Source organism: Scyliorhinus canicula, chromosome 16 (assembly GCF_902713615.1).
Source record: "Scyliorhinus canicula chromosome 16, sScyCan1.1, whole genome shotgun sequence".
Classification (NCBI taxonomy): Eukaryota; Metazoa; Chordata; class Chondrichthyes; order Carcharhiniformes; family Scyliorhinidae; genus Scyliorhinus; species Scyliorhinus canicula.
In genome coordinates this window covers 98,322,993-98,335,735 of record NC_052161.1, presented here as the reverse complement: position 1 = coordinate 98,335,735, position 12,743 = coordinate 98,322,993, and the positions used below count along the sequence as shown (strand labels likewise).

Sequence of the window (12,743 nt, the reverse complement as noted above, 5' to 3'; positions counted from 1 at the left end):
AAAAGGTAAGTTGCCATAGTCCCAGATGACCATAGGCTGTTTTCCCCTTTGAGGGGGACAACTGACTGGTGGCGATTTAAAATGAGGGTTACCACACCTCAGGCGAAGGGGAAGGTTGAGAATGCGGAGCCTTCATGGATAACCTCAGTCAGTACGGGAATTGAACCCGCTGTGCTGGCCTCGCTCTGGATCACAAACTAGCTGTCCAGCCAACTGAGCTAAACCAGCCCCGGGGAGAGGGAGGTTAACACGCAGGTCAATGGGGTTCATGCTGGGAGTTGGGGGAGGGATGTGCAGGAAAGGTTAGTACTCATGATTAGGGTGTAGCTGTTAAATTGGGTTGTGGTGAGACTGACCTCTTGCTGCATGCCATTTTGCTTGGATGGGTTTGTCTAGTTTACTTAGTCCCACCGCCAGATGGATAATCTCTCAATAGTCGAATGGAAAATGCAAGATAGTTAATTTCTTTGTGTGTCCTTGCTCCCAATATATCTTCTCAGAGTCGACTTTAGAACAGCTCCAATCTCCCCACCACAGAATAAATTATCAGCCTTGTTAGAATTGCAAAGGAAGTAAGAACTATAGAGGGAATCATGTAAAGTCTTGGAAGGAATAATGAAGTGGATGAGGATCCCTGTTATCGTGATTTAGCTGCATTCTTTGATATTTACAAATTATTTTGTTGAACTTGTGAACTAAGTAAAATCATACTTCCTATTTGTGTCGTTTTTCAATGATTCACAAGTGTCCTTTTTTTTTCTAGTCGGCATGGCGACGGGCAGATGGCCAGCCTTCCACCAGAGAACATCTCCTGATGGCCTTGGCCAGTATAAATGTTTTCATGATCCGAGCAAGTTATACGGAAGGGACAACTGAAAGCAGGTTAAGTATCGACAGATCCTTGGATAAATATTTCTAACTTGAAACAAAAATTGTTTGTGGGAAAACTCTTCAGTGTCTTTTCTATGTTATCTTCTGCAAGTGCTACACACTTGGCTCCATGCTTAGCGGCTGGCTAGGTATCTCAGAACAAAATAAAAAAGCAAATCTCTGTTGCGTCAATGTAGCACTTGAGTCTATGGTTGATGCCAGCTGATTAATATTGATTTGGGATGCCTAGCATCTCAAAATATAGTAAAAGGCATTAAGAAATCTTCAAATTTGTAGAAAATGGTTTGTAAATTATCTAGCTGACATACAGATGAACAAGAGGTTTGAGGGGCGGGATTGGGGAAACAAAAGCGTTAGTTTTCCTAAAACCAATTCTTAAACAGACAGTCAGTGACATTGTGAGTTTTTCTTGTATCTGAGCCTGCCTTTTCCTCGAATTTACCAGATCAAGGCCCATGTCAATAGACCTGTTAGAGCACAAGGATTGTTCTAGCCCCAATACCTCATCGTACTATTGAAAGGACATGTCCAAGGGCGGCACGATAGCACAGTAGTTAGCACTGTTGCTTTACATCACCAGGGCCCCAGGTTCGAATCCCGGCTTGGGACACTGTCTTTGCGGAGTCTGCACATTCTCCCTGTGAATGCATGGGTTTCCTCCGGGTGCTCCAGTTTCCTCCCACAAGGCCCGAAAGATGTGCTGCTAGGTATTTGGACATTCTGAATTCTACCTCATCAAACTATTAAAAGGGACATGTCCAAGGGCGGCAGGGTAGCACAGTGGTTTGCACTGTTGCTTTACAGCACAAGGATCCCAGGTTCGATTCCTGGCTTGGATCACTGTCTGTGCGGAGTTTGTACGTTCTCCCCATGTCTGCATGGGTTTCCTCCGGATGCTCCGGTTTCCTCCCACAGTCCAAAGATGTGCAGGTTAGCTTGATTACCATGCTAAATTGCCCTTAGGTTAGATGGGGTTGCTGGGTTACAGGGATAGGGTGGAGGTGTGGGCTTTAAGTAGGGTGCTCTTTCCAAGAGCTGGTGGTGCAAACTCAATGGGTCGAGTGGCCTCCTGCACTGCAAATTCTATGTTTCTAAATGTACATTGCATTGTCCCATCAATTTTCAAAAATTATTACAGTTCCTCAATATTACAGGAAAATAATCTCTAAATTGGAGACACATTGGGATAGAAATTCTGTCTGTATGTAACAGCAAATCAGAGACAAGAAAACCGACCTTTTTCAGGAGGACAGCAATGTTTGGAGATTAATGCGGCTGTTCTTTTTTCAGAATATCCCAGATCCATATGGATGTAGCTGTCCCAAATCCAACTGGGGAGAAACAGGCAGTTGAGGTGGAGGAATGTATTTGCCCGGAAGGTTACAAAGGATCATCCTGTCAGGTAAAAAGAAAGGAAAAGCTTGCATTGACTCAGCACCTTCGATGGTCTCCGGACATCCAAAAGTGCTCCCTGGTCAAATTGGGAAAACTTACATCTTGACTCAAAACCAAGAGGACAAAATTCTGAATCTATTCGCATGTCACCATCTGTGTCTAACTAGTTCTCACCCACAGCAATTTGAAAACCTGAATGTTTTAATCTAGTCAATGTTGTTTGAATTTTTGCCATAAATACCAAAAGGTGGCAGCAGTAATTTCAATGTTTTTTTAAAAAAAATGATAGATTCACATAGCTTATTTTTGAAACAAACTCTTGCAAAATTCCTTTTGTGCAGGAATGTGCCTTTGGCTACACACGCACAGCGAGTGGATTGTACCTGGGAATGTGTGAGCGCTGTGACTGTAACGGACACTCCGACTGCGATGCAGACACTGGGAAATGCCTGGTATGAATAAATCCACAAAATGCTTCTTCAATTCCAAATACTGATTGATATGTTCTGTAACTTTTCCAGCTTTGATAGAAACGTCGGGAAATTATATTTTCTTTTGGACTGGCACCATTTCTATAACTACTTCCTTTGGGGTTGGTGTTTTAATCCCCCCCGTCTCTTTGCGCTTGTTATGATTCATGTAATTTCCATGGCAAAATCTGCATATACTACTGATAAAAACTTGCCAACTCAGCAGTTTGGAGACGTTTCCCCAGGTGGTGCAGTCAGAATGTTGGACATTGTCTTTGTGTGACAGAATGAGATTCACAGTGTCTCACCCAACCCTGCAAACCGCGCTTGGCGAGTTTCTATCTTCACTTTGGGTCAGTTAATTTTAATAAAATAGCAAATTGCTGCAATGTTAAAGCATGTTATAAAATATAATATGGGTGGCACAGTGGTTAGCACTGCTGCCTCACAGCGCCAGGGACCCGGGGTTCAGTTCCAACCTTGGGCGACTGTCGAGTTTGCACTTCCTCCCCATGTCTGCATCGGTATCCTCCAAGTATTCCGGTTTCCGATGTGTAGGCTAGGTGTATTGTTCATGATAAATGATCCCTTAGCGTCCAAAGTTTAGGTGCGTTCATGGGGTTACAGGGATAGGGTGGGGGAGTAGGCCTAGGTAGGTGCTCTTTCAGAGGATGCGTAGACTCGGAAGAGCTGAAAGGCCTCTTTCTGCAGTGGAGACATTCTATGATTCTGTCAAAATTGGAGAGTGCTGTGAATTAAAATGTACTCCCTTAGGCTTACTTGTCAGTGCTGTTGTTTAATGGAGAGTCCACTGTCGATCAAAGTCAATGGGCTGGATTCTCTGCCGGCAGGATGCTCAGTTGTGCCGGCAGCCCGGCGGTTTCCCGGCGGCGTGGGGCTGTCCCACAATGGGAAACCCCATTGACCGGCATGCGTAATGGAGCATCCCGCCGGTGGGGTAAACCTGAAATGTGGGGCGGAGAATCCAGCCCAATGAAGCAGTTTTGAAGAGTGAAGAAGTACAACAATCAATACTATAATGTTGCCACATTAAATTTTCACTTTTGGTCTGCTAACATATAATGCATGTGTGTTACATCTTTGGATCTGCTATTGATCAACATTATGTTTCAACGTTAAAGAAATTTAGCATCCTATTTTAAATGGGTTTCAAATACAGTTGTTTCCGTGATGCAAGATCTTTTTCCCTCATCTCACACAAATAGCTTTGTACCGAGGGAGAGTACATATTAAAATTGTGTGGAAATCTGTGTTAACATGTTCAATGTTGGGAATGCTGTCTGAATTATCAGGTTTTTTTTGTTGCCTTTTATCAGTTTTCAATCTTACCCAGATATCAGCGGCTGTGATTTGGCGTTTCTTTTTTCTTGTTGTGTGAATACAGGAGTGCCAGCACAACACTGAGGGCCTTCGATGTGAACAGTGTGGGTCAGGTTTCTATGGGAATGCCAAAGGTGGAACATCAAATGACTGTAGACCTTGTCCTTGTCCAGCAACCACTCCCTCAACTCAGTGAGTTTCCTTTTCTTGATAAAGAAATACGATTTATTTATAATATAGAAAGAGTGCCATAAAATAGAAAAAACAGTTTGGTAGATTTTTCTTTACTTTCAGAGCTTTTATTTCATGGAAAACCTGCTGTTGATTAATGTCAATGAAACAATTTGAAATAATGAACAAGTAAAATAAATAATAAAATAATAAATAATGAACAGGTAGTATAATAATGCAATACTGAACCTCCATAAGCATTTACAAATCACTAACTATGCTCATTGGGAAACTGTATAAACCCTTGTCTCTCTTTCGAGATTGGAACCTTGTATTGCTTGTAGGAGCATGTGACATACCCTAAATAAGTCCTATTCTGATACTGCAGCTCAGTCCTTTATTGTCCCATTGCTGATAGCTGTTCTGCACCTTCACCTCAAGCTGCTCCATATAGCTGTTGATCCTTTTACTTTCCCCAGACGTGGGAGCGATTTGTATTATGTTGAAGATGATTATCAGCACTAAATGTTCTGCTTTCCACACCTCTTTCCCCTGACTCTTCTCCCACCACCCCCCCCCCCCCCCTCCCCCGCCAAAGATATGGCAACTTGCTACAGTTTCCAGTGTTTTCGCTGATTGACTTGTCAGTATAATGTTGATAAATAAGAAAAGATGAGGATAATTGCAACACCGAGAGGGAATTAAATTATAAGCCTTCTAGAAGAAACATGTGTTAACTGGATCCATGCTAGTTGAAGTTAAAACACAGCACTCTCTTTCCTGGAGGCAACTTATTGACTTAGTTCACAGTCCACGCTAGTCCAACACACCAATGTCCCATTTGTCCCCATTTATTTCTTTTCCCATACCCAGTGGTGCACAAGGCAGACTCTTATTTGTTCCCATAGCAATTTTCTTCCTGGAGAAGGTCATTAGCCTGTCACCAGAGGCTCTTGCTTAAGGCAGTGTCACTACATATCAGACATGGCTGAGCAGGAGTCTCCCCACTCTTAGCGTCAGCCATTGGCCTGTTGGAAGGATTTTGCAGGTTGATACTCAACCTGTTTTCTGCGTTACGGATGCACCTTCCTTAGCCATCAAGTCTGGGGGTGGCGCTCAAACCCGGAGCTTCTGGCTTGGAGGCGGGGATGCTACCCAATATGCCATGAGACCCCCATCTCTAATTATTGGTGTACAAATACCCATCACCTTGTTTAACAATGTTTGATTGCCCTTAAACCGATACAATGTAACTGCTGAGGTGTTGACAACCTGGCAGAGGTCTTTAAGAAAATGAAAGGTAGGGATAGAGAGAATATTTCCAGATTTCAGGAAATATTTATTTGCCCAGGGAGTGAGTGGAATGCGGAATTCATTACTCATAAGGAATAGTTGGAGTGAATAGCATCAATGTGTTTAAGGAGAAGCTAAGTAAACACATGAGCTTGAAAGGAATAAAAGGAGACTCTGATAGTGTTAGGTGAAGGGGAGTGGGAGGAGGCTTGCATGAAACCTAAAACATCAGCATTGGCAGGTTGAACCAAACGGCCCATTTCTGTGTTGTACACTTGATGTAACAACTGAGGAGAGATCTCTAGGTGTACAAAACGTTTTGCTGTGTACTCTGAGCAAGAGTGAAAGATTGTTGGAAACGTAAATGTAAAATTGTCTGTGAACCAGTCAGTGTGTTACCGTGTGATTTCTTATTTTTTTCCCTCCCTGCCTAAAAAACAAAATTCTGATATCCTGTGATAACCTGGTGCAGTTCGGGGCAGGTTTAGCACAGGGCTAAAGAGCTGGCTTTTAAAGCAGACCAAGGCAGGCCAGGAGCACGGTTCAATTCTCATACCAGCCTTCCCGAACAGGCGCCGGAATGTGGCGACTAGGGGCTTTTCACAGTAACTTCATTGAAGCCTACTCGTGACAATAAGCGATTTTCATTTTCATTTCAGTTTTATTAATACCACTGAAAATAGATTTAGTATAAGCATTTTTAAGTGTCTGTGTGTGAGAAAAAAATGGGCCTTTCTCTAAACACCGATCAATTAAGTTCAAGAGGGAGATCCTGCAAAATGTCGTTCATTTTCCACATCATGGAAGCTTCCTCTCACTGTAGACAAAGGTAGACAGTTAAATGAGTTATCGTCTTCAGTATGTCAGTTCAACCAACTGACGAGAGACAGTATTTGAGGACCAAATCTTAGTCTGAACCCCGAGACTATGGTCATAGTTTACCAGGCACCAGAGATCACTGTGCACCAATATGTTTAGGAGATTTAGGCAACCCCTGGCAGGCATCTTTAAAGTTCTGGAGAAGTACCAGCTGAGGTGCTCTCGCAATATTCTCCACATCCAGTGGCAAGAAATGTCTAATAGCAGCATCCTCTCCCAAGCCAACCTGCCCAGCATCAAAGCACTAATCACTCAAAGCCAGTGCGACTGGGCAGACATGTCGGTCATGTACTTGACACCAGACTCCCAAAGCAACTGCTCTACACAGAACCTGGGTCAGAGCAGCAGACTCCTAGGACAGCAGAGCCACCTTCGAGATGTTCTCAAAGCCACCTTGAAGAGGTCAAACATCCCTGTCGATTCATATGGGTCCCCAGCAAGTAACTTGCCAAAACGGAGAAGGCTCGTTTTTGAATACATCATCAAGGACATGTAGTGGAAAGGTGGAGCCATTGGAGAGAGCACACAAACTTCCAAAGAAACACCACTTTCTGGCCTTTCAAGAACCGCCTACATGTCGCCTACATTGGACTTATCAGCCATCTCAAAACCCATTGAACTGGAGTGAAAGCAAGTCATCTTCAAGCCTGAGGGACTGTCTACGATAAGAGGGTAGCCTTGCAACAAAACATTGAAAATGATCAAAAAGCAATACAGAACCATTTACTAATTTCATTGATGTACACGAGTCAGTTTCTTAGCAAATTAAATATATTTTAATATTTAAAAACTTTTAAATAGTGACTCTTAGTGACTTTGCATCTTAAAAAAGCTTAATGTTAACAATCTCATCGAATGGCTGCAAAATGGACCAATTGGGGGAAATGTGCCATTAGGATTAATTCAATCTGGGGGCGTGGTCAGTTTTTGGATGGGGCCAGTTTCTCCACAGTAGAAGTTAGATTTGTGCTGGACTTCAGTTGCACTTACACAATTCCTCAATCTTGTGTGCTGGCTTGGCTGATTTTGGGCAAGTTGCACAGTGCAATCCAGCGGAAACTCTACTCCCACCACCTTCAAAGAATAGGAAAGACGTGGCAGTGTCCCACGGAAACGTTTGGAGGAGATCTAATGACAACGATTCTACACCAGAAACTCTACTCCCACCATCTTCAAAGAACAGGAAAGAAGTGACGAACAGTGTCCCACGGAAGAGTTTGGAGGCGATCTAATGACAACGATTTTACTGTTCCACATGAGCAACTGTGAGCATGTTGGCCATAGAGTGGAGTAATCTATAAAAGAATGGACACGATTGGATGGAGAAGAAATAATGGGAGGAAAGGGAGAATTGTGGGGAACTACCGTGTTGATGAAGTGTGAGGAGTCACTGATTCCATGAGAAACCAGTGGGCTTGACAGGAAATTAGATAGCTTTGCATGTTTAATGGCGTGCATTCAAGGTAAACTATTTAGAAGTGCACTTTCTGAAGGGCTTTGGAGGTGTCCAAGACAATGGCAGGTGAGTAACCTAAGTTCCAGAGGAGTGTTTATCAGCCCGAGATTCAGGTAGAGATCAAGAATTAATAGAACTTTTTACAAATTTATACTTGAGCATTCAGCATTGCAGCCATAGGTCAAAGAACTTTCTGACGATTCAAAAGACAGTCCATTCTTTGTGCTTTGACAGGTTCCAATTTTGTCTTTATACACAGTATTCGTGTATGTGCACATTTCAGTCATCGATCCCCTTTTTCTGAGCTGTGTTCAGAGCCTCCATGAGTGGACTCAATTGTGTAATAGTTTGTGAGTAACCTATCTAACCCACTCATCCAGCCACTGAGTAAAATTTCCAGCCAGATCGTTAAAAAAGGCAGGTCATTTTCCACGTTGATTGTAAAAACTTCCAGCGAGACGGACACGATGGGTCAAACGTCAGTAAAAGAAAAACAAAACAAAAAAATGTTTGAATTTTATGTTAAAATTTTTCAAATACTTTTCACTTGTGTCCGAGTCACTGAGCCTGTGCAGCCAATGTGAAAATTTTACTCCAAAATCTTGAAGAAGCTTGCAACCTTTTATATGGTTTTGTTTTCCACTCAGGTTCTCTCCAACCTGTTTCCAGGACACAGACGGACAACCGACTTGTGATCGTTGCCCTAGTGGTTATGAAGGCAGAAACTGCGAAAGGTATTGCCCGCCAAGACCCTCCTATGTCTTGGTTTTTTTAAGACTATTTTTACTGTACATTACTATCTTTTCATAAGTGGGTATCCCAGGTAATTAGCCCAAGGACCCACTTATTTAATCTAGAATGTGGAGCTGCTTCCAATGTGGTGTCAATTCCAAGGACCAGCATCTCATTCAGATGCACTGACCCCTTCACCGGTTTATGTGTACCAAGCTCTGTATCTCATTTACATTCATGTTGTTTGCTAAATGCCAAAAGTGAAGTGCCCAGACTCTACCAACGCATTCAAATTCAGTACAATCGAAGGAAACTTTTGTTTAGTCCTGACTATTGTCGAACTCCGGTGAAAGGGTTCAATTTAACCAAGTCCGTATAACGTGAATCCCTGAATTTAACAGCAAGGTCTTTCTTCTTTGACCAGTAATTCTCTGACTAAAAGAACCTCGCTGTTGCTAATAAATCGGGGATTCGATTTTAAAAGGAAAGTCTGTTTTTTTTTAAAGGTTTTCAATTGAAATCTGCTTTCTTTGGTCTGTGTGTCAACTTGAAGATGATAACATGTCTTCTCAAAGAGTTGAAGTAGTATTGATTCAGCTTGTCCTGTATCTAACCAAATTTGCAATCCAGCCCAGTTAGAGAAGGGGTGGAGATCCCTTTTATCTCATGGAGCCTCAATGAGAATGAGCTTGGCTCATCTCAATTATGGTGGGAATGGGCATTTTAAAGTTGAGCTGACAAGAAATCCTCTTTGTTCAGTGTGTCACTGCTTCTACTGGTAACTCCCTACAAAGAAAGCAGTATAACATTGAAAATCCTTCTGTATCAGGAATATGACACCACGCTATCTCTGTTGAAAGCAGACAATTCACTTGTAGCTTCTCCCAAACTCTATACAGTAGATTGAGCATGCAGGAGTATACCTTAATGTATGGAAAAATCCAGCCTCATCAACTGTAGTAAAATGAGCAGAAAGATGCTGTGTGGTTCGCTTGAGACAATAAACCTATCATACAAAATGTCATTTAAATATCAGTAGGAAGATGATACTGCACTTCGATTATACTGTAAATGCCATTGAGCTGAAATGTATGATCACTGGTTGTTAATGGGGTGCAATTGAGAGTAATCTGTTATACAACAGTATATCCATAGAGCCAAATAGGATCTTCTGCATGCTACATGTGGAGAGTCTGGAGAGAAGCCAAAGTTTAAATAATCATTACTGGACTGATAGTCGGTAACTACCTCACTCCCTGGGGCAGAAGCTGGAAGGGCAGAATGACAGGTTGTTGAGATAACTTAAACAGTCATTTGGATATTCCCTACTGATATCAGTCATCACCCTTTCATATGTATTGGGTTCGCTGTCAATTTCTTAGGAGACAGGAATTCCTTCTGGCCATAATGGAAGCTAGGCATCTGATCTAGAGCAGATTCCTCGCCAGCCTCTGTTAATGTAGCAGATGACTAGAGCTTCCTTTTGACCAGCAGACCGAGAGTCTGGACTTTCAGCTTCTGTAAAAAAGGGGTTAATAATAATGGCCTATGTTACTTACCGTGGAAATACCAAAGGGTTTTGCATGAATTAGTTGGAGTTGGTGCTTTGTGATGTGGGAGCTCCTGTATAGTCGCAGACTGATGGTCTGCAGGTGCTTCTTGGTGGCTTGGACTCTCTTTGTGTGTCTGTACTGAAGGCTTACTGTAGTGATGGTGATTGCTGTGCATTTTTGTCTCTTATGGTCCTTTCACAATTGCAAATTTTGATTCATGGATAGCTTGATTTGAGACGATTTAAAAGTTTTATTCTTTATGCTTGATGCAAACTAGATAGTGTTGCAAACAAATGGGTGGAATTTACCGCTCATCACGCTTCGTGTTTTGAGGCCGCCCGCCATTGACTGCCAGGATCTTTTGGTCTCATTGAATGCCACCTGCGGCACTGTGAAAGCCACGGTGGGGGCGTGCCATTGGCGGGATCGGAAGACCTCATCAGTGTGAATGGCCGGAATCTTCCAGCCAACAAATCTATTGACCTTTTGTGGGTTGTTGAGCTTAATTTCACCTAAAGGCTTGAGCGCCTGTTGGTACACTAGAATGAAGCAATAACACAGCTGCAAAATGACCAACCTATGAATGGGACATATTTGCTGAATGTCCGATGATATTGTCTTTGTGGTTGGATGTTTCCTCAATTCTAAATAGTCTGCTCTAATCCCACAGCCATCTCCAATCCCACAATTCAGTTATTGCTAATAATTTCTCCCGCGCTTATTTGTCCTAGCTTTGTAAGTTACCGCCCCCCACTGAGAATCATTGACACACAGTATGCAAATTGCCAGGTCTATCCCACAACCCCATTAAGTGAAAGCTTGCGAGTTTGGAAGAGTTCCTGTTTAACCTTCTCATTTCTGATCAGACAGTTTTACTGGCATCGGAAAGAGTTTGGTGCGTGATTAACCCACTGAGGCCGACTCCAGCTGTTACTTTCCAGTAAGGGGCTATCATATTCAACATGACAATTGACAGGAATGCTGAGATATTTTCAACAGACTTGTACTTGGGGATTACCAATTTGAATCTTCTGTGAAGTCAATTTGGGCTGTTTTGGAGTTGCTGTCAGCTTCTGAATGAACATGGACAACAAAACTAGTGTGGGCCCATTGGTACTCTGTCCCCCAGAGACGCCATAAGGGATTGCTGGAGTAGGAGGTTGTGCATTTTACGTAGTGTTTGGGGTTTTGAGGTTGGGGTTGTGCTGTAGGGTGGGTAGGTAACTGGTTCAGGAATGCTCAGTACTCAGTCTAGTATGTATGCCAAATTACCTTCTGCAAATCTGACCCTTCATTTTAATAAACGCACTTCCAGAGTCTTTTGATTAGTTCTTCTGCCCTTTTCTGCTGCAAAGTTTTTTTCCCTTTAAGGTATTTACCTAATTTCCTTCAGAAAATAATGAATGAATCTGCTTCCACCAGCTTTTCAGGCTGCGCATTCCAAATCAAAAAGCTCGCAGCGTGAAAGAAAATGGTTTCCTCGTCCCCTATCTGGTTCTTTTACCAATTATCTTAAATCTGCCTCTTTTGGTTACCGACCCCCCTGCCCGCGGAAACAGTTCCTGCTTATTTACTCATGTCAAAAACCTTCATTAATTTTCAACACCTCTATCTTCAACTTTTTCTGATCGGAGGAAAACAACTGCAGCTTCTCTTTCTCCGCATTATTCCAGTAAATCTCCTCTTCGCACTCTTTAAAACTTTTGCATTCTTCCTACATTGTGGTGCTCAGAATTCGAAACAGTATCTAACTGGAGCCTGACGTGTAATTTATAGAGGTTTAGCATAATTTCCTTTGAACAATCTTTGGACGCTGCCTGCTCTAATCTTCTACTGCACTGTAAAATTGTTTCATTGCAACTGTGTGATTTTGTAAGTGCCGGAATGGTCTTCCTCCCAGTAGGGTCAAAGCTGCAGTGACGTGGAATTGTCTCAATTTATCTCCCACCCTGTAAGTACAGTGAGAGTGAGTTGATGCTGTGAAACTGGCAGGTTGCCCATATTAACTAGTGAAGGATTATTAGGTTTCAGCTTTTCCTAGGTAGATTACCATCTAAGAAGACAAAACAGGCCCTTGTGTTAACATCTGGGGCTGGAATTCTATAGCCATTGGGATTCACTGTACCTGCCAGCAGCGCACCTCCTGCCTGTAGGTTTCCCGGCGGTGTGGGTTGCCTTCAATTGGAAATCCCATTGACAAGTGGCAGGAGTAGAGAATCACGCCACCAGCCGAGAAATATGCAGTGGGGGAACCGGAGAATCCAGCCCCTCATCTGAAAGATACTGCAGCACCTTCTCAGTGCTGCAATAAAGTGTCAGCCTGGAGTGGGGCTTGAACCCCAAGACCTGCCACTCAAGGGGGGCAATGCTCCCACTGAGTTATAATTATCACTTTTACTGTGCACTATGTGGCTGAAAGCTGTGGCACCTCACTCGGTAGAGTGAGGAGACGATGGGGCCGATAAATATTAGCACCATATAAAAGCAAAATACTGCAGATGCTGGAAATCTGAAACAATAACAGAAAATACTCAAAAATCTCAGCAGATTTGACAGGATCAG

The 12,743-nt window shown here is 42.8% G+C and overlaps 1 protein-coding gene across 2 annotated transcripts in view; it reads left to right on the top strand.

Moving 5' to 3' along the window:
- hspg2 (heparan sulfate proteoglycan 2) overlaps nt 1-12,743 on the top strand; it is a 571,937-nt gene that overhangs the window by 285,298 nt on the left and 273,896 nt on the right. For both annotated transcript variants that reach the window (XM_038821731.1, XM_038821732.1), the window contains exons 25-29: nt 764-882; nt 2,182-2,293; nt 2,628-2,738; nt 4,162-4,289; nt 8,544-8,630. In XM_038821731.1, the coding sequence (XP_038677659.1) occupies nt 764-882; nt 2,182-2,293; nt 2,628-2,738; nt 4,162-4,289; nt 8,544-8,630 (557 nt within the window). The remainder of the gene's footprint in view (nt 1-763; nt 883-2,181; nt 2,294-2,627; nt 2,739-4,161; nt 4,290-8,543; nt 8,631-12,743) is intronic.